The sequence below is a fragment of the Rutilus rutilus genome, assembly GCF_951802725.1.
Source record: "Rutilus rutilus genome assembly, chromosome: 1".
Taxonomy (NCBI): Eukaryota; Metazoa; Chordata; class Actinopteri; order Cypriniformes; family Leuciscidae; genus Rutilus; species Rutilus rutilus.
In genome coordinates this window covers 17,522,683-17,546,586 of record NC_140209.1, presented here as the reverse complement: position 1 = coordinate 17,546,586, position 23,904 = coordinate 17,522,683, and the positions used below count along the sequence as shown (strand labels likewise).

The 23,904-nt window shown below is 40.0% G+C and overlaps 1 protein-coding gene across 1 annotated transcript; it reads left to right on the top strand.

The window, feature by feature from the left end:
- Positions 1 to 397: 397 nt before the first annotated feature.
- On the top strand, positions 398 to 21,303 carry LOC311291455 (carbonic anhydrase 4-like). The gene is made up of 9 exons (XM_084410490.1): positions 398 to 429; positions 998 to 1,067; positions 1,215 to 1,241; positions 1,379 to 1,549; positions 19,117 to 19,268; positions 19,347 to 19,448; positions 19,551 to 19,623; positions 20,566 to 20,732; positions 20,861 to 21,303. Exons 2-9 carry the CDS (start codon positions 998 to 1,000, stop codon positions 21,044 to 21,046), a joined length of 948 nt encoding a protein of 315 aa, XP_084266616.1. The 5' UTR covers positions 398 to 429; the 3' UTR covers positions 21,047 to 21,303.
- The last annotated feature ends 2,601 nt before the right edge of the window (positions 21,304 to 23,904 follow it).

The window sequence follows — 23,904 nt, the reverse complement described above, 5'->3', positions numbered from 1 at the left end:
ATGAAATCTTATATGAAAGGCTATTCAATACCCAGAAGTGTTTACCTGTTGATATAATCCAAATAAACTTAAACAAGTGCTATTGACGTTTATTTAGGTTATTTAGGTTATTTTGCCAAGTCGACAGCTAATAAACATTTTTACTCATTTTAAAGGTTGGAAAGGAAAATAACAATCATGAACTGTGCTTTTCACCTCCATCACGAGAGGGTTCGAGAACATGGCCTGCGAGGTGTGAGGAGTGATGCTGAGAGGTACTGACAGCTATGCACTTGAAAGTATGATGAATAAACACGTAGCAATGTGATCACATGCGTTTGATCGGAATGTAGACAAGTGGACTAAAAATGAGCTGCGAAGAGTATATAAGGTGAGAATGAAGCCATTCAGCATTTCTCTGAATACCGACAGGTGAATCAAATCGAAAAGGTACAGTAAGACCTTAACTACCGTATTCTGAGTGATTTAATTTCTCATATGTGACCCTGGATCACAAAACCAGTCTTATGTTGCACGGGTATATTTGTGGCAATAGCCAACAAAACATTGTATGGGTCAAAATTATAGATTTTACTTTTATGCCAAAAATCATTAGGATATTAAGTAAAGATCATGTTCCATGAAGATATTTTGTAAATTTCCCATCTTAAATATATAAAACGTTTATTTTTGTGAATGGATGCAGCACTATCGCCAATAGAAATGGACAACTTTAAAGGCAATTTTCTCAATATTTAGATTTTTCTGCACCCTCAGATTCCAGATTTTCAAATAGTTGTATCTCGGCCAAATATTGTCCTATCCTAACAAACCATACATCAATGGAAAGATTATGTATTCAGCTTTCAGGTGGTGTATAAATCTCAATTTAAAAAAAAATACACATAAGACTGGTTTTGTGGTCCAGGGTCACATATCATATTAAATTTACTTATAATAAGGTTAAATTCTGTTAGCAGCATTGATTTACATTGTAATGATTTCTTGTTTGATTTAGATGATTGTCTTGCTGGTAACTTTCCTTGCTGCTCTTCTGTGTCCCTGCGTCCACGGCAAAGAATCAGTGGGTGAGTAACTCAAGTTCAACTTCATTTACTCAATGCATATCTAAACTCCTATTAAAATAGGCACTTAAGGCCTTTGAAACTTTTTTTATGGAGGTTCTGCTGTTTCATTGGTTATATTTATTAATGCTTTCATTTAAACCTAAACAGAATGGTGCTATCACGAGCCAACATGCAGTAAGTGTGATTTATTATATTATAAAATATTCCACTGCATAAAAGTGAATATAAATGTTAATATGAATCTTCTTATAAAATGTTATATTTAAAACTTGTTCTGAAGTAAATCTTTTTTGACCCCTAATTTGTAATAGATTTTACAACCTGGCCCCAAATTGCTTCACAATCCTGCAATGGATCCAGACAATCTCCCATTAATATCGTGACTGCAAGTGTTCAGGGAAATCCTAACCTGACCTCATTTAACTTCACTGGTTTTGATGACAACTCCACCTTCATGTCAATCGTGAATACAGGCGAATCTGGTAAGGAGCGCTGCGCACTGGGAACCCTGATTTTTTTTTTTTTATTATCATTATAGGATTTGTTTGTCTTTACAAAATATAGTTGCTACGTTTATTTAGCAGATTTATTCAAAGTGGCTTCTGAACCTTAAAGGGGTCCTTTTATGCCCTTTTATGAAGTCTTGATTTTGTTTTTGGGGTGTACTAGAATATGCTTCCATGCTTGATTGATTTACAGCTCCTCTCTCCCCAGTCTGGTTGAACACACTATTTTCGATGAAGCCCCTCCTTCCATATATACGAAATGCGTTTGCTTTTTGAAATTGGTTAGCTGGCCCATTCTGTTGTGATTGGCAGTGCTTAGGGAAATGTCACCCCCCTTCCTAACCACGAGCTGTACTCAGATGTAAATATTAACAGTGGCGTCAATTTCAAACCATTTTGAGCCCGATTCAGACCCTGACAATGTTAACGAACAAGAGGATTGTGCTGAATGGATTTCAAGCACGGATTTCACAGAACGTTTCAGAGTGGTATGTTTTTTTTCTTATAGATACAATGTTATCCACCATTTTTTCATATTTGTTGGAAAACTATGGTAATACAAACAGTAATCGATCACAAAATCATAGATAATATTCCTAAGAGGCGGTGAACAGTCTTACAAAAGCAAGAGCTTACAAAAGCTACAGTAAACACTACGTCAGTACTGTAATGTTAGTTAGCAGGCTAGCGGAGGCAAAGCTTTGCCCTTCTTTTACACCATAGCTATCATAGCAACTACATAAAGCTTACAATTTGAACTGTTAATAGAAAACACATCTACAATTAATAAGACATACTTGGGAATGGCTACGTCTTTCAGGAGAAGCTTTTGTGTGAATAGCCTGCATTTTACCCTCTTCTGGAAGCTTTTCTCCATGTGCAGCGCACAGAAATGTGCAGCGCACAGACAAACGATGAGGTTGTAATGTTTAGAAACAGTGTTAAAAATAAATGTTAAGTTTTTAAGTTTGTCAGCCTTAGGACAAACTTTTTCAGGCGACAACAACTCTTCCTCTTCTCTAAAGCAGCCCAACATGGCCTCACCCTCTTTGTCCCATGTTCCCAGGGACAGTTTTTATGTAAATTTTAGGGTTTGTGATGTCACCAACCCGGGAAGAAGCTTGTTGTAGTCCCTACCAGCCGTTTGTTGTAGTTTCTGTAAAAGAAAATATCTCCTTCTGCATTGAACTTTGAGCGTTGCAACTTTGCAGATGTTGTTTATGCTCAAACAGCACACTAGTTTAAAGGGTCATGAAACCCTAAACCAAATTTTCAGAGATTTTAACAGACGTATTTGTGAATACAATGTTAGCATCTGTTAGATTTAATAGTAGGGCGAAAATGGTTAAATTTTTTCCGCTATTTTCGTCACAGGTAGGGCTGGGCGATTTAAATCGCGATATTGTCATGCACATCTCGTCAGTAAAGCCGGTTCCTTGATTAGTAGTAAATCGCCTTAACCTGCTTTCAGATGGAGCGGCATTTACTACAAAGAGCCGTAGTTAACTGACAAGCTGAGCCATATCGCATCAATATCGCGGACGTATCGCCAGCGATAATTAATGTGATATGGCTCAGCTTGTCAGTTAACTACGGCTCTTTGTACACAGCAAAAACTCCAGTGTTAAATTAACACTCCTGGAAGTGTATGAGTCCACACTTAGTGATGTTACGTCTGACACCGACGCTCCGAAGCTTGCTTCAAACTCGAACGGTCCTTGCAATGAACCACTGCTTCGGAGCTTGTATCATTACGTCACTAGTCACGTGAAAATGACTTCTGAAGCAAACACACTGGTTCACTCCAGTAGTAAACCACCTGACTGCTTTGACAGCCCAATCCAGTGTTGACAGGTTTGAAACCTGGCGACTGTATTTCTTATAAAAGTGAAGGTAAAAAAAAAAACCTATAGAAACCATTACAGAAATTCTATTGGATTTAATGGTTTTCATGGGAATTTTATTGGTTGTAATGGGAATTATAGTGGTCTCTGTGGGTCTACTGATATGTGTTGGGTTGTATTGGTGGGGGCATTAAATCCTAATGGAATATGTCCCACCCAAACACACTACAAAAAAGAATTATGTAGTGGTTTAAATGGTAAAAGCCAATGGCCTATTTTAATATAAACCATTAGAATTTCTGTGATGGTTTCCAACTTTTTTTAAGCTGGTCTGATCTTCTGTCCTTGTCTAAAGAAATAATTACACACACACATCTTGCTTAATGTTTAATTATCAAGGTGAACACATGAAATTCATCAGTATCTGTAAAATTCACCTACATAAATGAGTTTCACAGCACTAACACTGTTTCAGCTTTGATCGCCTCGGTAAACACGTAATAAACGGGGCGTTACTTGCATTTTATGGTTGTCAGCTTTGTTGCATTACATTTACTTCACCAGGAGATGGTGCTGCAATTTCTATCTGAATGAAGCTCGAGTAATGAACCATTTTCGACACAATTGTATCAGAAAGCAATAATGCTTTGAAACGCTTCATTTGGCCATCACTATCCACACTCAAGAGTGTTTAAGTTAATGAGATAATTAAGTGATTAATTTAGTGATGATTGAACATTATTGAAGACACCTGATGTTAACAAGCAGAATCACTGAAGGAGAAAATCTCAAATTGTAAGTTACCGTTATGATGATCAATGGTTGCTTTAGTTGGACTCTTGACCCATATATTATTAACTTTAGATTTTGTTTGTCTGTTGTTTCTGAATTATAATCACCAGTTGAACAAAGAAAAAAGTGATCTGATGGTGTTGGTTATGTTATGACAATCATCATTTGAACTTGATCACTGAACTCATTAAAATTCTTCTTTCTGACTTCGATTTATGTTGTTGGTTAGTGAATCTGCATAAATGGCCAGAATTTTTGATGTAATATAAAGGATTTCTTAAAAGTTGTTTTTTTTTAAAAAAAAAAACATTCTTTTAGGCACACACAGATGTCAAGATTCAGTCTATGCATCTCAACAATGATGAGGAGCAGAATATTCAATTAGGAAAAGTAAATTACATAGACAATTCAGATCATAATTTATTCATACCGCAATGCATGATGGGAGCCATTAATGAGTTGTGATTGGTGGCAGCCACTGCAACATGCTTTATTATTGTCACCATTGTTGAGATTCACAGGCTGATTATTGATGTCTGTGTTTTAAATGAAGTAATCCGAATATCTATTGATCAGAACAATGTTTATTAAATATTTTGAATTATAAGTAAAGTACTGATGATCATAGGCTGAAGAATCACAAAACTGCTGCTAACAAGTTAAACCAAACTATCTCAATAAGTTTCCTTTTTCAGATCACAGTATGATTATGTCAAAACATAACCAACACTATCAGAATACATTTTTTTGTTCATTTAACTGTTATAAATCAATAACAGCAGACAAACAACAGTAAATGTTAAAGTAAACATATAATGGTCTAGAGCCCAACTAAAGCAAACACCCATCACCTTAATGGTAACTTACAATTTGTGATTTTCTCCTTCAGTGATTCTGCTTGTTAACATCAGGTGTCTTCAATAATGCTCAATCATCACTAAATTAATCACGTAATTATCTCCTCAGCCCTAAATGCCGCTCCATCTGAAAGCAGGTGATGGTGATTTACTACTAATCAAGGAACCGGCTTTACTGACGAGATGCGCATAACAATATCGCGATTTAAATCGCCCAGCCCTATTAAAAACTAGTTAAAATGTGGTCATTGTGGACATATTTTCAACATCATTTAAGGTACCATTTATACATAATTTGAGGCTGAGGTAGCAGAGCACTGTAGTTATTTGATGACTCATCGGTGTCCAGAGTTGTATAGTCCTTCTAACAGAAATAAAGTCAGTCTGGTTAGTAATAAGTGAAGTTGGTAATGCTGTTTGTGGAGTTGTTTAATCCTCCTCTGCTGAGATCTTCACAGATTTAATGTCTTCTTTTATCTTCAGTTGATTTCATCTGAGGCTGTGGCTGAAGTCAGTTGTAGGTCTTGTGTTTCTGCTCGTCTCTTTTTCTGTTCTCTTCAGAGGTGTAAAGTCCAGGTTCAGAAAGTAAAAGTCCTGCTCAGAATTTTGTTCCAGTCACCTGGATTTGCTAATTAGCAGTTTTTCAGCCAGGAGAGGGAACTAATTAGTGAAATCAGCTGACTGAGTTCATGGGTGGAATAAACATATGGCAGGACTTCTACTTTCTGACCCCTGGACTATACAACTCTGTCGGTGTCTCACAATTATGAGACTGAGTATTCTTATTGTTGTAAAGTTTTTCTTTCTTCAAAGCAGGACCAGGAGACGTTGGGATAAGCAGAAGTGATTTATTCTGTAGTGTTCTTCCAAGTCTAACTGAGTTCTATACAGTATAGTTTTTTATACATTTACAAGGAGGAGGGACTTTTGGAGGTGGAGACAAATCAAGACAAAGCATAGGCATTTGATTCAATCAAGTTAAAACCAGTTTGGCAGGTTATCCGACTTGCTCAAGAGAGACAGAACCAATCAGCATAACACTATCATTCAAATGATCCAATCAGCCAGCATAAGGCTCCAAGAGCCATTTGGGTACGGAAGCCCTTTGCAGAACAAAAGGTGAGATTCTCAGTGAATCATTTGTGTGCTAATCCCATCAGTCTGATGGTATCACCCATACCTTCACATGGTCACAGAGACAAAACCACAGCTGTACATTGAGCTTACTGGTCAGGAAATGCATAAAGACAAAGGGTGAGGGTGAGAGTGTCAGGAATTGACTCATTTAGGGAACAGGACTATCAGGAATCTCTTGATATAATCATCATAACCGTTGCTAAACTTTCTCAGTCTATAACGGAAACTAAATTAAACATTTAATAAAATATGTAATCCAACATTATCTGCCAGGTCTAAACTCTGACTGTGGGCGGTTGGTTGGCCACGGACACATCTAAACTATGTGTGTGTAGCAAGCATTTTTCTCGAGAGAGCTTCGAGAACTGGAGAATGGTGGACTTCGGCCTTGTTCACCGATGCAGGTTGCGTCTTGCGACTGATGCGGTACCAATTGCGGTACTTTTCTATCCCTACAGAGGTATGTGTGTGTCTGGGGATTCAGGAGGAGAGAAGTCCTCCACCTCCACAGAGCCCTGAGTACTGCTGCCACTGGAAATTTCTATGTCACTGTCCATCTTTATTATGGGGGTTCAGGGGGTGCATAGAGGCTATGTACAGAACTTTTTTTTTAAAAGTGGAAAATTAATTATTTTCAAATATATGCATTTATAGTGTGTATAGTAACCAAATATATATTTTATAATGACATTATAATTATACATGTACATTAATATGCTTTAAATATAATTACAATTAATGTAGGCTAATATATGCAGTTACTTTTGAAAGGACAAAAATAAGGTGTCAGTGTATTTCATTAGACTTTAACTTTGCCATCTATAAAAAAAATCTATAATTCCCTCACGTTTGCAATATCAAGCAGCATAACGAGCTGTTTTGTGCAGCTAAAAAGGGGTGAATGATACCAGAAGCAGCTGACATATTAAAATTACAATTAAAAATGTCTGCATCTGTTCTTAACTGTTTCCTTTAATCTTCTTTAAGCGCAACGGAGCAAATGTGTCTAAAGTGCTGGAAAAGAGAGAGTCAATCATTTCTGTTGCAACATCGAGTTATTCTAAGCTCTCTGGGACACTGACGAGATGAAACTGATCAGGAAGATTATTTATAAAGCAATATTTAGTGGTAGAAGTGATAGGTCTAACATATTTATAACACAGAGTCGGCTTTGCAACCTTGGCTAAATTAAGTATACACAGTGGTGGAAAGAGTACTGAAAAAACATACTCGAGTAAAAGTACCATTGCATTCCAAAAAATGTAGTGTGAGTGGAGTAAAAAGTACCTGTCCAAAAAACTACTTGAGTAAGAATAAAAAAGTAGCCTATTTAAAAGTACTCATGAGTAGTGAGTAGTGAGTACTGAGCTGCGGATTCTACCCCCTTATAATAAACAATGTGCACTACAATTAATAAATTTTAAAAAAACATTGTACATACTGTAATTCACATTATATTTTGTTCTTTGTCAGAAAGATTGAAGAATATCTATCATCCATTTTTTTTAAATGCATCAAATCAGTACACTCATCACCATTGAAATCATATTGTTTTAAAAAAATGCATTTAAAATTAGGTGAAATGCCAATGAGCCTGAGCATGCTATTTTTGCACATAAAATATCAATGTTCATAACTGCAAAGAATTCAAAAATCTTTAGAAACTCATATGATAGATCAGCATCACACACCATGAGATGGGTTAAATAGAGAGATTAAAAAATACCCAATTTCTCTCCAAAACGGTACCTCACCTAATGCACTGAAAAAGGCTAGGCTAACTCTAATTACACTGTAATTCCATGCCATTAAATATGTTACAATTTAAACGTAAATGCACATTGATCTAGAAGGGTGGCATCGTCCCTTACATTTTACAAGGCTACATTTAGGCTACTCACATTGTAATGCTGATAATATAATTTGTAAGGAAAATTGTGCATTAAATAGGTAAGTTATATCCAGGAAACTTTTACATAAGAAACACACACACACAAACAAACAAACAAATTCATGTCTCTTTGTAGTCTCAGCGAAGCTGTTTTATCTGCAGCATCCACACACAAAAACAAAACAAAAGTTGAACATGAAAAATGTTTTTGCGCAAGTGCACTTGCCAAATGAAGGTTTAAAAAAAAAAAAAAAGGTTTATTAACGAGCTGTAGTCACGCACTGACAGAAATGCAGTTCAAGTTAATGCCATGGTTAATAAGGTGCACTGCATACTGAATCTGGTTGCATGACAAGCGCGAGACGCAGCAGTGCAGCGTCTCTCTATGGCTGTGTCCAAATTCAGGGTCTACATCCTTCGGAGTACTCATTTGAAGGATGTTACGTCACAGCGCCGCGACGAAGGCTGTCCAAATTCGTAGGATCCTTCAAATGCGGCCCACAAATACGTCCTCCTTTTCCCCGAATTGGAAGGATGGGTGTGGTGGATCCTTTCCCGTCCTACCTATCCCATAATTCTTTTCGGCAGAGCGTAATGGCGTGATGGCGGACGAAGCGAGCGGTAGCGGAGAGGGAGAAGAGTATATGCTTTTTGATGTAAGTTTTTTAAAAACTGTCTTTTCAAAAAAACATATTTTTTCAGTGGTTGTCTAGTTAGGCATTTTGTTTTAGCTTTAAGCATTTTTTTTACATTTGTACGTTTATATGTAAAAAAAAAAAAACATTACTTTGGTAAACTAGCTTCTTCCTTACTGCCTGTGTGAATATCCCCTTACACACAGCTAATTTGTTAGTGATTGAAGCTGTTTTTAACGCTTCTAGGGACGAAAGAGCAGACAGAAGTGTTTATAAGCGCTGTCACGGTTGCTAGGCGACAGGATATGAGCAAGGGAGTAAGGGAGGGAACTGAAAGAAGGGTAGGCTGTCCAAATTCACAAACACCGACTTCTGGGTTTTGCGGTCGTCGGAGGACCCCTCCTCCTTCAACCGGGTAGGAAGGATCCTAAGGAGAATGCAGACCCTGAATTTGGACACAGCCTATATGTGATTGTGAAGTAAATGGGAGCGGGAATTCACCGCATGAACTCGTCAAGCAATACCCTCAACCTCACACACCAAATGTTAGGCCCTGTAGACAGGCCAGCCTATATAAATATCATATTAAGCAGAAATGTGAAATGTACCTTAGCATATTAGAGGAAGACACTGATATCTGGATTGAATTGATGCTTGAAGAATGCACTTCCACAGCACGAGTAACAGCAGGGCTGCGTTCAGCCCCGACAAAACGTTGCACAACGTTTTTTAAACAGAAACGGTGATGCGTTGAACACACTGTTCTGATGATGCAAGAGTTGCAACTATGGCAGCTGAGAAGGCCATTCTTGGCTGGTTGTCTTTACTCTTATAATGAGTTTCTAGAAGAATACAAAATTCCTGTGTATCCTGGAGATTATGCCAAAGTCTTTGGAGCAATTTCTTCTGGTGTCTGCATGTTATATAGAGCTCAACCAAGATTGGACACACAGCAACTAACTTTGTTATCGCTGACTGACACTTCAGTTGGTAAGATTTGTTTTTCTTGTAACAATGGTAAGAACAATAAACTAATTAGATCCCTGTTCAAAGCAGATATTATCACAGTCCCATATGTGGTTTCATACTGGAATAAATTTGTGCAAAACATTGACTGGAAGAAGGTCTGGCTCTTACCCAACCGATACCTGCTGACCAACAAAATTAGAGAAATATCATTTTAAATAATAAAGTTTTACCCGTCTAATGATCATATTGTTAAAAAATGTAAAAAAAGACATTGATGTAATGTGCACTTTCTGCTCTATGAATATTGAAACAGTTACCCATTTGTTTTGGCACTGCCCTTTGGTCCAAAGTTTCTGGTCTGACATTTGTAATTTTATTGCAGAAAAAATTTAGAAAGATTTCAAGTTGTTTTGGAAGGATGTTCTTTTTGGTCTTTATGACCTCAACAGAACAAAAGAGAACATCCCAATCGAGTGAAGGGATTGCTGAAACTGAAATGGAAGCACACATCTTACCTAATTCAGACTAAAACACATCTATTTAGCCTCACATACTGACTTTATTTGTAGTTCATGTTTTAATACCCTGTATTTTCTTTCTCATTTTTAGGAAAAGCACTTAATTACCATTGTTTATTTCTATACCAAATGTCATACACTTGCAATGAAGCTAAAAATATAAACAACTACATCATTATGTTGATATCCTATATTTTTTACAATAAAACTTTCGACAAACATGTCTTCTAATATCCTCAGTTGTTGCGTATACCGAGCTGCATCGAACACATTTGTAAATTACTTTCCTTGAACCCATTGTGCGAGTTCACTTTAATACCACGTGCTTTATATACATGTTGCTGCTGATTGGACTGCAGTTCTGACACACCCACCAAACAAGAGAAAACGTATCTCAAACCCTGTTGCACACCGGTGCACGCCGATTCCAGGAAACATGACGTTCAACCTGGAAACCGTAACAAAACGTTGCGCACCGTTTTGTACTTGAACTTGCCCCAGGTATGCGGTTAAAGTTTTCTATGCTTAATTTGATTTGATGACTGTGGCAAAATGACCGATGGCGGAGTCAGGGAAGATGCAAGTTTTCTAGAAAGCCTCTTGTTTATTTTTCCTTTTATATTTTCAAAACGTGCAAATATTTACAGTGTCAGGATAGTCAAAAAAATGCAAAACAAAAACTGTTCATAAAGAAAATAAATAGGCATTAAGTTGCCAGGCTACGTCTCTCAAGACCCTGCACACTTTACCCACCAGCATTACTATGCCACAGTTCTTTCTCTCTGCTCAGCCCCTCTGCTACTCAGGCCATGGGGCTTAATACAGCCTTAAATTAGCTGTAGCCCCACCCACTAGATTGCCCCATTGGTAACAAAACAATTATCCATGCAATCACATGAAAATAATTGAATAATAAATCAAACAAACAAACAACACATAAACAAACATATACCAAACGTTTCTCCCCCACCAAAATCACATTTGTAGAGAAAAACCCATACAAGAAATAAACACAAAAACACCCCTGCAATATTGGTTTCTCCCACCCATCACCCACGAAACCCCTCTATTTCAACCCAGTGGCACATCCCCTCGGCTTCCCCACGCGAAACCAGGAAGTTGAACCGGAGATCGGGACGGTGGTGGGTTAAGTATGTACAGTGTTGTAATTACAAAGCTTTTAACTAAATAAATAAGAAGTTTGACAGCCAGTGTGTATATTTTCATTACTTGAAATCAAAAGACGTTAATACAGATGGGTGATAAAATGACAATGTATAGTTCGTGTAATATATGCCTGGGATCATGCACAAACATTTGCTATTTAAGAATGCCGGTAGGCCTTTCCCTGCAGCTTAAACAACATTGCATACTAGCTGGCAATTATGGCAAACTGTGGTAAATGACATTGTAAATAGTGCACCAGTAATAGAACAGCAAACGGCAATGAAAGCGATATGACACGGAGAATAGCGGCAAAACAGCTTGAATGTTAGCGCCGGCGTTTGGCTGCCTGCCCGCTTCATGAGCACGTCACGGCTCAGTTCGTGACATTTCCCCCCCCTTCTGGAGATGCCCCCTGTGGCATCCTAGACAGGAAGTCCGCTGTACAGTTCAATTTTCCAGCCCTGTACAAAACGTCAAAGTCAAATGGCTGAACTGCCAAGAACCACCGTGTGATCCTCGCATTAGAATCCCTCATTTGTCCCAGCCAAGACAATGCTCGGTGATCAGTCTCCAGGACAAATTTGCGCCCAAGCAAATAGTATCTGAAGGAGTCCAACGCCCACTTAATTGCTAGGCACTCTTTCTCCACCGTGGAGTAGTTACATTCCCTTGGCAGCAGCTTACGGCTAATGTAGGCCACCGGTTGGAGTTGTCCACTGTCCCCCTGCAACAGAACAGCCCCCAACCCTCTCTCCGAGGCATCGGTCTGCACCGTGAAAAGTTTCTCAAAGTCTGGGCTGAGGAGCACAGGCTCCTTGCACAAGGCACCCTTCAAGTCTTTAAAAGCTGCCTCACACTCCTCAGTCCAATCAACCTTATTTGGCTGACATTTGCGGGTCAGCTCAGTCAACACCACCGCTTTCTCCGAAAAGTTTGCAATAAAGCGTCGGTACCAACCCACCAGCCCTAAAAAGGAACGCACCTGTTTCTTGGTGGTTGGTCGCTCTGCAGCCATGATGGCCTCCACCTTCCCTACTTGCGGGCGGATGACACCTCGGCCTAGCACAAAGCCAAGGTAGGAAGTCTCTTCTTTAGCCAAGGCACATTTCTTTGGGTGGATGGTCAGGCCCGCCTCCTTCACCAAGGAGAGGACATGCTGTAGATGATGCAGATGTTCCACCCAGCTTGCACTATAGATGAAGATGTCATCAAGGTAGGCGGCGGCAAAGCCCTCTGTCCCCCTGAGGACTCTATCCATAAGGCGCTGGAATGTGGCTGGCGCTCCATGCAACCCAAATGGAAGCACGGTAAACTGAAAATGACCAAACGGCGTTCTGAAGGCTGTCAGCTCCTTGCTCTCCTTTGACAAAGGCACCTGCCAGTAACCTTTGCAGAGGTCAAGGGTAGTCAGGAACTTAGCCTTACCCAAACGTTCCACCAAGTCATCAATCCTCGGCATGGGGTAAGGATCAAACTTGGCCTGGGTGTTGACTTTCCTGAAATCCAGGCAGAACCGAAGGCCACCGTCCTTTTTAGGAACCAAGATGATTGGGCTGCTCCACTCACTGAAGGAAGGCTCAATCGCCCCAAGCTGTAACATCATGTCCAGCTCCTCCTTCAGGACCGGTAGCAGGCGTTCTGGTACCCGGTAGGAAGATTGTCTCACTGGCTGCTCGTCCTTCAGCACAATCCGGTGCTCCACCACCGCTGTCCGTCCTGGTCGCTCCACAAAGAGGTCTTCAGGTAATAAGTGAGTGAGTTCACGCTGTCGAGCCTCTGACAGATGACTCAGATCCAGCTTGCTCTTCTCGTCACGGCCAGGCAAGTACTGCTCGCTGTACTCCTCCTCCTCCTCAACCGCCCGGATTAGCATTGCAGACACTGCTGGCTCCGGCCTCTCACTCCACTTCTTTAGCATATTAACGTGGAAGACCTGATGTTTCCTGCGCCGGTCTGGCATGTGGACCTCGTAGGTCACCTGTCCCATCTTCTTGGTCACAGAATAGGGCCCCTGCCATTTTGCAAGCAGCTTGTTGTCTGAGCTTGGCAACAACAGCAGGACCTTCTCACCAGGCTGGAAAGAGCGTGTACGGGCTGACCGATCATACCACGCCTTCTGCCGACCTTGCACCTTCCGTAAGTTCTCCTGAGCCATTGCCGTTGCCGCTACAAGTTTCTCCCTCATCTTCAGGACATAGGAGATGATGTCTGTCTTGCCTGAGGTCTCTCCTTCCCAGGTCTCCTTTAAAACATCCAATGGACCTCGAACCTGATGTGCATACAGAAGCTCGAAGGGAGAGAAACCTGTTGATGCCTGAGGGACCTCCCTGTATGCGAACAGCAGGTAAGGTAGCCACTGGTCCCAGTCCTTTCCAGTGTCATCCACAAACTTCCTGAGCATGTTCACCAGGGTCTGGTTGAACCTCTCAACTAGTCCATCTGTCTGTGGGTGATAAGGAGTGGTTCTGATTCTTTTTATCCCTAACAGATCATACACTTGCCGGAGGATTTTGCTCATAAAGTTGGGGCCCTGATCTGTTAGGACCTCACGGGGAATCCCTACCCGGGAGAACAGGTGCAACATGGCCGTAGCAACCTTCTTAGTAGTGACCTCTCTCATTGGAAACGCTTCTGGGTATCTGGTTGCATAGTCACATATAACCAAAATGAATCTGTTCCCTGACTTGCTCCTCTCCAGGGGTCCAACTATGTCTATTCCTATCCTTTGAAAGGGAGTGTCCACAACAGGTAAGGGGATTAAAGGGGCATGGGCAAGGCCTTTGCCTCCCGATAGCTGGCACTGGGGACAGGACTTACAAAAGCTCTTCACTTCTCCAAATAGCGCTGGCCAATAAAAACGCTTGCCTATTCTCTGCAGTGTTTTCATATAAGCTAAGTGTCCAGCCCACGGTATAGTGTGACCTAGCTCTAGCACCTCTTTTCTGAATTTGTGGGGCACCACTAGCTGAAGTCCTCCCTCACTCTGCCTATAAAGTAGGTTGTTCTGCAAAATGTACCCCTCCTTCCCAAGTGCAGGAACAAAACAAAACCCATCCTCTGCTTTCTTAAACAAGGGGCTCAGGGTGGGGTCTGCCCTCTGCTCTTTAGCCAGATCAACCTTAAAAGTTACGTCCTCCTCAGACAAACTAGGGACATCAACATCCGCCTCTGGCTGTGTGTGAGAAAGTTCTAAAATCTCTCCAACCCTTTGTCTGCGCCTCTCACACCTCTCTTCCCTAGTGTATGTGGGCGGTACTGGAATATCCTCTCCATAATAAGGCAATTTGGACAGGTCTTCCTGGTGTTGCTCCCTGGCCATAGCTCTAGTGACTACCCCACACCAAGCAACCTGGCTTACTAGCTCTGGCAGTACAGGAAGATCCTGCCCCAACAACACTGGATAGGGGAGTTTTGGGACTAGTCCTACTCTAAGTAGGAATGTCTGACCACACACTCTAACATACACATCCGCTGTGTTGTGCTCGCTTTGATCACCATGAACACAAAAGACAGTAAGCTTGTCATTAAAGTTCTTGAACTCCTGGGGAATTAGTTCAGCTTGCACCAACGACTGTGAACAGCCTGTGTCTAGGAGAGCTGTGACCAACTTGCCATTAAGCTCGATGTTAACAACAGGGTCCCTATTCTGCTGGGTCTTAAAGGGTGGGATTGGGAACATAACACAGGTGGGTGTACTTAGACTTCCTGAGGGGGCAAGAGGGGCTCTTATGACCTTCCCTACCACAATTAAAACATGATACGCCTTGCAGCTTGCCACTATCTGGGGGAAGGGACAGGGCGTTTCCATTGTGACTAGGGGTAGCTTCAAAACCAACTCCTCTACCAGCACCCACAGACTTACCCCGGGCTTGTCTGTCTAGCATTCCAGCATAACGGTAGCTCCTGGGGCCTCTGTGTGCTGCCACAAAGTTCTCCACCAGTTTGGCAGCCTCAGCTGCAGTCGCTGGGTTGTGCTCCTTGACCCAGGTCTTCACCTCTGGATAGAGTACTCTGAGATACTGTTCCAGCACGATAAGTTCCATGAGATCCTCTTTGCTGCTCCGGTCATACTTGACCCAGTTGCAGAAGAGATCCTTCAGCCGGACGTAAAGCTCTTGTGGCGTCTCCTCTGGCCTGGTCTCCAAGGCTCTAAACTGCAGGCGGTAAGTCTCCGCGTTGATCTCATATTTTTTTAGCACGGCCTCCTTTAAAAGGTCATAGTCCAAAGTGCCCTCCGAATCCATAGCTACAAACGCACTCCGGGCCTTGCCAGTCAGGAGCGGAATGAGATGAATGGCCCAGTCCTCCTCTGGCCAGTCAAAGACTGTTGCGAGCCGCTCAAAGGTGGTTAGGTAGTGCTCGATGTTATCCGTGTCTTCCAGCTTAGCCATCTTTGGTTCATAGCCCCTAGGCCGACGGCTGGGGGTTGATGGGGGCTCAGGCGTAGGCTCCCGTAGGTCCGTTGGAAGCGGTATGGTCCTCCGTTCCCGAGTTACCTCCACATCCAGCTGTAGCTGAGTCACCTGATGGGTGAGGACTTGGAACTGATGAGCTTGCCTGGATGACTCCTTCTCCAGCCGCTCATCTCTGGCCCGTTGCACCTCCATAAAGGATTCGAAACATCTTTGCCATCCGGTTGATAGCAGGATCAGCTGTGGCGGGATCTGGAGTGGGTTCCGTATGCTCAGTGTCGCCCCCTATCGCTCCATCCTCCTCCGCCTTCTTCTTCTCCCTTCTGGTGGACATCTTGGCTTGTTGTAAATCTTCACCTCCACCTGACTCCTTATCCCACTTCTGACACCAAATGTGGCAAAATGACCGATGGCGGAGTCAGGGAAGATGCAAGTTTTCTAGAAAGCCTCTTGTTTATTTTTCCTTTTATATTTTCAAAACGTGCAAATATTTACAGTGTCAGGATAGTCAAAAAAATGCAAAACAAAAACTGTTCATAAAGAAAATAAATAGGCATTAAGTTGCCAGGCTACGTCTCTCAAGACCCTGCACACTTTACCCACCAGCATTACTATGCCACAGTTCTTTCTCTCTGCTCAGCCCCTCTGCTACTCAGGCCATGGGGCTTAATACAGCCTTAAATTAGCTGTAGCCCCACCCACTAGATTGCCCCATTGGTAACAAAACAATTATCCATGCAATCACATGAAAATAATTGAATAATAAATCAAACAAACAAACAACACATAAACAAACATATACCAAACGTTTCTCCCCTACCAAAATCACATTTGTAGAGAAAAACCCATACAAGAAATAAACACAAAAACACCCCTGCAATATTGGTTTCTCCCACCCATCACCCACGAAACCCCTCTATTTCAACCCAGTGGCACATCCCCTCTGCTTCCCCACGCGAAACCAGGAAGTTGAACCGGAGATCGGGACGGTGGTGGGTTAAGTATGTACAGTGTTGTAATTACAAAGCTTTTAACTAAATAAATAAGAAGTTTGACAGCCAGTGTGTATATTTTCATTACTTGAAATCAAAAGACGTTAATACAGATGGGTGATAAAATGACAATGTATAGTTCGTGTAATATATGCCTGGGATCATGCACAAACATTTGCTATTTAAGAATGCCGGTAGGCCTTTCCCTGCAGCTTAAACAACATTGCATACTAGCTGGCAATTATGGCAAACTGTGGTAAATGACATTGTAAATAGTGCACCAGTAATAGAACAGCAAACGGCAATGAAAGCGATATGACACGGAGAATAGCGGCAAAACAGCTTGAATGTTAGCGCCGGCGTTTGGCTGCCTGCCCGCTTCATGAGCACGTCACGGCTCAGTTCGTGACAATGACAGTCACGAGACCGATTACTCGATCCAATCACGTTGATGGATAAAAATAAAATTAAAACAAGCATGTAAGGAGTAACGACCACAAACAGAAGGAAAATAGCGGCGTAAAAGTACCGATACATCACTTAAAATGTACTCAAGTAAAAGTAAAATGACACAATTTTTAAACTACTCAAAAAAGTACAATTTCTGAAAAAAAACTACTTAATTACAGTAAGGTGAGTATTTGTAATTCGTTACTTCACACCCCTGAGTATACATGAGATTAAATAATGATCTGAGATATCATCGCAGTCTTGTAAAAGCATTAGATTGAAAACATTGAAATTTCATAAAAGAAACGCAGTTCAAAATGGCCTTTCTTTAAATGCAAATGTTCTTTGAGTATTTAATTTGTGAAGGTAAAGCATGTACTCACTACACTCATTACAAGAAGAAGAAAAAACTTTTTTGCTTTCACCCTGGCCTGAGCACAACGTCAATGTATTGCATGTCCTCAGAGGTGGAAAGTCCAGGGGTCAGAAAGTAAAAGTCCTGCCATATATTTATTCCACCCATGAACTCACACAGCAAAAACTCCCGTGTTAAATGAACTCTCCTGGGAGTTTATTTGGCTCCACACTCAAGAGTGTTAAAGGTAATGAGATAATCTAGTGATTGATTGAGTGATGATTGAGCATTATTGAAGACACCTGATGTTAACAAGCAGAATCACCAAAGGAGAAAATCTCTTTTTTCAAGTTGCCATTATGGTGATTAGCGTGTGCTTTAGTTGGGCTCTTGACACTTACACTGTTAACTTTAGATTTTATTTGGCTGATGTATCTGAGTTATAACTCTCAGATGAACAACAAGAAAAGCTGATCAGGTGGTGTTGGTTATGTTTTGACATAATCATCATTTGACCTGACTCACAAAACTCATTTAGAGAGTTAGGTTTGCCTTGTTGATTACAGAAGCCTGTGATTCTACAGTATACTATTTTCAGCATTTTTAATATAATCAAAAAGATTTCTTAAAAGTTGTTCTGATCAAAAGACTTTAAAGAAGTATTGTATTTGGACACACAGACATCAATAATCAGCCTGTGAATCTCAACAATGGTGACAATAATAAAGCATGTTGCAGTGCATTCTGGGTGCCACCAATCACAACTCATTCATGGCTCCCATCATGCATTGCGGTATGAATAAATTATGATCTGAATTGTTTTAGTAATTTCCTTTTCCTAATTGAATATTCTTTTTGTCACCATTGTTGAGATTCATACACTCATTCTTGATGTCTGTGTGTGCCTTAATGAAAGATTTTTTTTATTTTATTTATATCAGAACAACTTTTAAGAAATCATTTAGATTAAATTGAAAAATTTGGAACTTATTCCGTGGAATCACTGTGATGCTGTAATGATCAATATACATTTAAGTCAGAGATTAGGCTCTAAATGAGTTCAGTGATTTAGATAAAACAATTATCATGTCAAATCATAACCAACACCACCTGTTCAGCTTTTCTCTTTGTTCATCTGACAGTTATAACTCAGATACAACAGCCAAACAACATTTAATGTTAACAGTGTAAGTGTCAAGAGCCCAACTAAAGCCAACGCTAATCACCATAATGGCAACTTGAAAAAAGAGATTTTCTCCTTTGGTGATTCTGCTTGTTAACATCAGGTGTCTTCAATAATGCTCAATCATCACTCAATCAATCACTAGATTATCTCATTACCTTTAACACTCTTGAGTGTGGAGCCAAATAAACTCCCAGGAGAGTTCATTTAACACTGGAGTTTTTCCTGTGTGAGTTCATGGGTGGAATAAATATATGGCAGGACTTTTACTTTCTGACCCCTGGACTTTCCACCTCTGCATGTCCTGGACCTTGTATCTAATATGTCCATTGTCTTCACAGTGAAGGTCGACCTGGATGATGGTAAAATGGCAGTGCAAGGAGGTGATCTTCCAGGTCTATACAACACTAAACAATTCCATCTCCACTGGGGTAACGGCAGCTCCTCGCCTGGCTCCGAACACACTGTGGATGTCAAACGATACTCAATGGAGGTATGAATACATTTTCCCTGCACATGCACTTCATTATCCCAAATGCATTATCTTTATCCGTCTGATTCTGTTTCTCAGCTGCACATTGTGAATGTCCATTCAAAATACAACGGGAATGTGAACGCTGCTCTTGCTGCTAATGACAGCACAGGATTGTCTGTTCTTGCTTTCTTTATTGAGGTGAGTAAGACCACGTGTATTATATCCAGAGGGAAGCTCAAACCTTAAAGTATATTCAGGGCTTAGTTGTATGCTCATGTGTATTTTTTATTTAACCAACAGGGAACCAATGAACAAAACAAAACAAAAAGTTGGGATATCCTAACATCCTTTTTGACACAGATCTCTTCTTCAGGTAAAGAAATAGTTGGTCGTTGATAGTTTACCCAGAAATTAACATTTTGTCACTCCTCACCTTCATGTCGTTCCCCATTGAAACGCATTTTGAAGAATGTTTCAACTGTTTTTGCAACCTGTGGGGTACAAAACAACAATGGCATTCAGGCACAAATCATAGAGAAATACCTTCTTTTGTTTTCCACAGAAAAAAGAAAGTCATAAAGGGTTTGGAACAACAATGTTGACAGATTTTTCATTTTTGAGTAGTGAGCCAGATCAGCACCAGACTTCACTCAATTCTGTGAAAGGCTGGTGAAAGCGATGTTTGCCATGTGATCTTGAACTTCGAACTATCTTTGGGTTCGTGCTTTGGTTAACGATATGCATTGCAAATATTATCTCAGTTTGATAGTCTTCACTGATTCAGCGTTAGTGCTTGAGTCTTGTGTTAAGTGCAACATCAGACATTATCAGAGCCCAAATTCATGTAGTATTTGTTCTTGATCAGTCAAAGTTACGAGCGTGGTGTGTTTGTGGTCTTGCCACTTGATCATGTTTGTTTTGTTAATTACCTAATTCTGAATTTACTACTTGTTTACTTGTTAGTGCCACTTTCTAATTCTGTCGATTGGTGTTCTTACAGCAATTTGCAAACATCTAGTTATACCTTCATTGTTAGTTAGGTTAAGAGTGATCGCCACTTTTTGTATTTTTGGTTTTAGTTAGCGTAGTTAATGTAAAGCGTTGAATATGCTGAAGATTTCGGTTTTGTTCCTACAATTTCTAGTTAGGTTTGTGGTTTCTGGGTTATCAGTAATGGGAATCGGGTTTTTTATCATCTGTTCTTCAATTTGGTGACACTTGTTTTGTTTGTATTCTATTTTATTTATATTGTTTTGTAACTTGTTCACACTGCGAGTAGTTTCCTTACACCCTCTTGACGTTTTTGTGTATTTAGGTAATACAACCGAAAACATCATGAATAAAATCTCAATGGACAGTCTGCTTGAAGGGGTGAACAGGACTAAATATTACCGGTACCGAGGCTCTCTTACCACACCCAACTGCAATGAAGCTGTGATTTGGACTGTGTTCAAAGATCCCATCAAAGTCAGTCAGGACTTGGTAAGTCAAGGCAACTCTATAGGAGAGTAATTCATAAAATATCATATTCGTCTATTACTGGATGGCAACATTCTTCACATTCTGAGTTAAAACCTAAGTCACTCAGTTGAATTTATTCCTCCAAACAGATCAGCCGCTTCAGCACAACTACCTTTTTCAAAGCAAGCCCTTCAGTTCTGATGACCAACAACTTCAGAGGAGTTCAGCCCTTGAATGGCAGAGTTGTGACATCACAGGAGGCACCTTCATCAGTGGCCACACCCACTATATCTATCATCACAGTTCTTCTCTTGTCAAGTTTGTGTTGGCTGTAAAAAATACATTTGTGTATTTAAACGCCCAATTTGCTATCTGTCACAATAACATAGGCCCAGAGTTAGGATATACATTTTAAAAAATCCCAAATAGACTGCTAATGTGTTATATGAAACTTATGGTGTCTGTAATTATATTCAACATTAGATGATTCTGTAGTATTTAAGAGGATTTATGTTTTAAATGTCTAAAGCATGATAGCTATGACAGACCTGTTATTAAAATTAAATCAATAAATGTTTGCTGTTTAATAACAAAATGTCTCTCAGTCAGAATGCTTGAGTGTGTGTGTGTGTGTGTGTGTGTGTATACTACCATTTGAAGGGATAGTTCACCCAAACATGAAAATTCTGTCAAGACCTGTAAGACTTTTGTTCATCTTCAGTACACAAATTAAGATATTTTTGATGAAATCTGAGAGATTTCTGTCCCTCCATTTACAGCTTATGAAACAACATTTTGATGCTTCAAAAAGTTGATAAAGAGATTGTAAAACTAATCCATATGAATTGAGTTTAGTCCAAACTTTCAGAATTTTCACTTTATATTAACAGATTTAATTTAGGCTTTTATTGACATAAACACATTTCACACAAAGCATGTTTTTTTAGAAACAAAACTTGCATTTTGTTGACATGTTTTTGTTTTTCTTCTGTTGAGATTGAAAATTGACAGGCCTGCACTGTTAGACTTTTCGGTAATTTCTACAGTTTTTTACTTTAAATCCCCCAGTATTATACTGCTATTTCTCTTTACAGTAAATAACTGTGATTCCCATTGCATCATGGGAATTTTCTGTGACGTCTAACACCACATACAGAGTCTTACTGTATTTTTTAAATTTGCTGTATACTACTGTATTTGACGTAACGGCCTCTCTGGCTGGCACCATTCCATCGTGCTTTTTATTTCCTATTTTTTGCCTTACACCTAGGGCTGGGCGATATATCGCACGATATTGTTATGCGCATCTCATCAGTAAAGCCGGTTCCTTGATTAGTAGTAAATCGCCATCACCTGCTTTCAGATGGAGCGGTGTTAAATTAACACTCGGGCTGGAATTGTATATGAGTCCACACGTGTAAAGTGTTAAAATATGAGTGTTAAATTAACACTCAAGAGTGTTAAAGTTAATGAGATAATTAAGTGATTAATTTAGTGATGATTGAGCATTATTGAAGACACCTGATGTTAACAAGCAGAATCACTGAAGGAGAAAATCTTAAATTGTAAGTTACCATTATGGTGAATAAGTGGTTGTTTTAGTTGGACTCTTGACCCTTATATGTTTACTTAAATTTTACTGTTGTTTGTCTGCTGTTATTGATTTATAACAGTTAAAGGAACAAAGTAAATTGTGATCTGATAGTGTTGGTTATGTTATGACATTATCATGCTGTGATCTGTGAAATGAAACTTATAGAGATAGTTTGGTTTATCTTATTAGCAGCAGCTTTGTGATTCTACAGCATATGATTATCAGTATATTTCTTATAATCCAAAATATTAATAAACATTGTTCTGATCAAAGACTCTCAAATGAATTTATTTAGAAACACAGACATCAATAATCAGCCTGTGAATCTCAACAATGGTGACAATAATAAAGCATGTTGCAGTGGCTGCCACCAATCACAACTCATTAATGGCTCCCATCATGCATTGCGGTATGAATAAATTATGATCTGAATTGTCTATGTAATTTACTTTTCCTAATTGAATATTCTGCTCGTCACCATTGTTGAGATGCATAGACTGAATCTTGACGTCTGTGTGTGCCTAAAAGTACTTTTTTTTTTAAACAACTTTTAAGAAATCCTTTGTATTATATCTAAAATTCTGGATATTTATGCAGATTCACAGTTATGCTGTAATCAACAATATAAATCTACGTCAGAAAGAAGGATCTTAATGAGCTCAGTGATCAAGCGCAAATGATGATTGTCATAATATAACCAACACCATCAGATCACTTTTCTCTTTTCATCTGGCAGTTATAACTCAGATACAGCAGCCAAACAAAACCTAAAGTAAACATATAAGGGTCAAGGGCCCAACTAAAGCAAACACTATTCTCCATAAAGGTAACTTACAATTTGTGATTTTCTCCTTCAGTGATTCTGCTTGTTAACATCAGGTGTCTTCAATAATGTTCAATCATCACTAAATTAATCACTTAATTATCTCATTAACTTAAACACTCTTGAGTGTGGACTCATACACTCCCAGGTGTGTTAAATTAACACTGGAGTTTTTGCTGTGTACAAAGAGCCGTAGTTAACTGACAAGCTGAGCCATATCGCATTAATTATCGCTGGCGATACGTCCGCGATATTAATGCGATATGGCTCAGCTTGTCAGTTAATTACGGCTATTTGTAGTAAATGCCGCTCCATCTGAAAGCAGGTGATGGCGATTTACTACTAATCAAGGAACCGGCTTTACTGACGAGATGCGCATAACAATATCGTGCGATATATCGCCCAGCCCTACTTACACCGCGTGTCTACAACGCTATAACAGTCAGAGGCTGTCTATATTGGACACATTGAAGCGACCGGGCCGGACCATTAATGCAAAATGTAAACCTGTTTGTCCCTTGCCAGAAATAGCGCAAGCGCTTGGACTCAGAGTAATGTTACCGTACGTCAGAAATATAACGGCGCATCACTATACACTGTCTGGGATTTGTCGTGTCTCGCCGGAGCATCCAGTGTAATATCACTGGGTTCTGACTGTCTTTTGCTGGACCGCGCCGTTCGTGTCTGGCCCGGGGAAAAGACGGAATTCACTTTACCGAGAGAGAGACCAGCAAGCAAGGTAAAAAAAAAAACATTCTGTGTGTGTTGACAGTAGT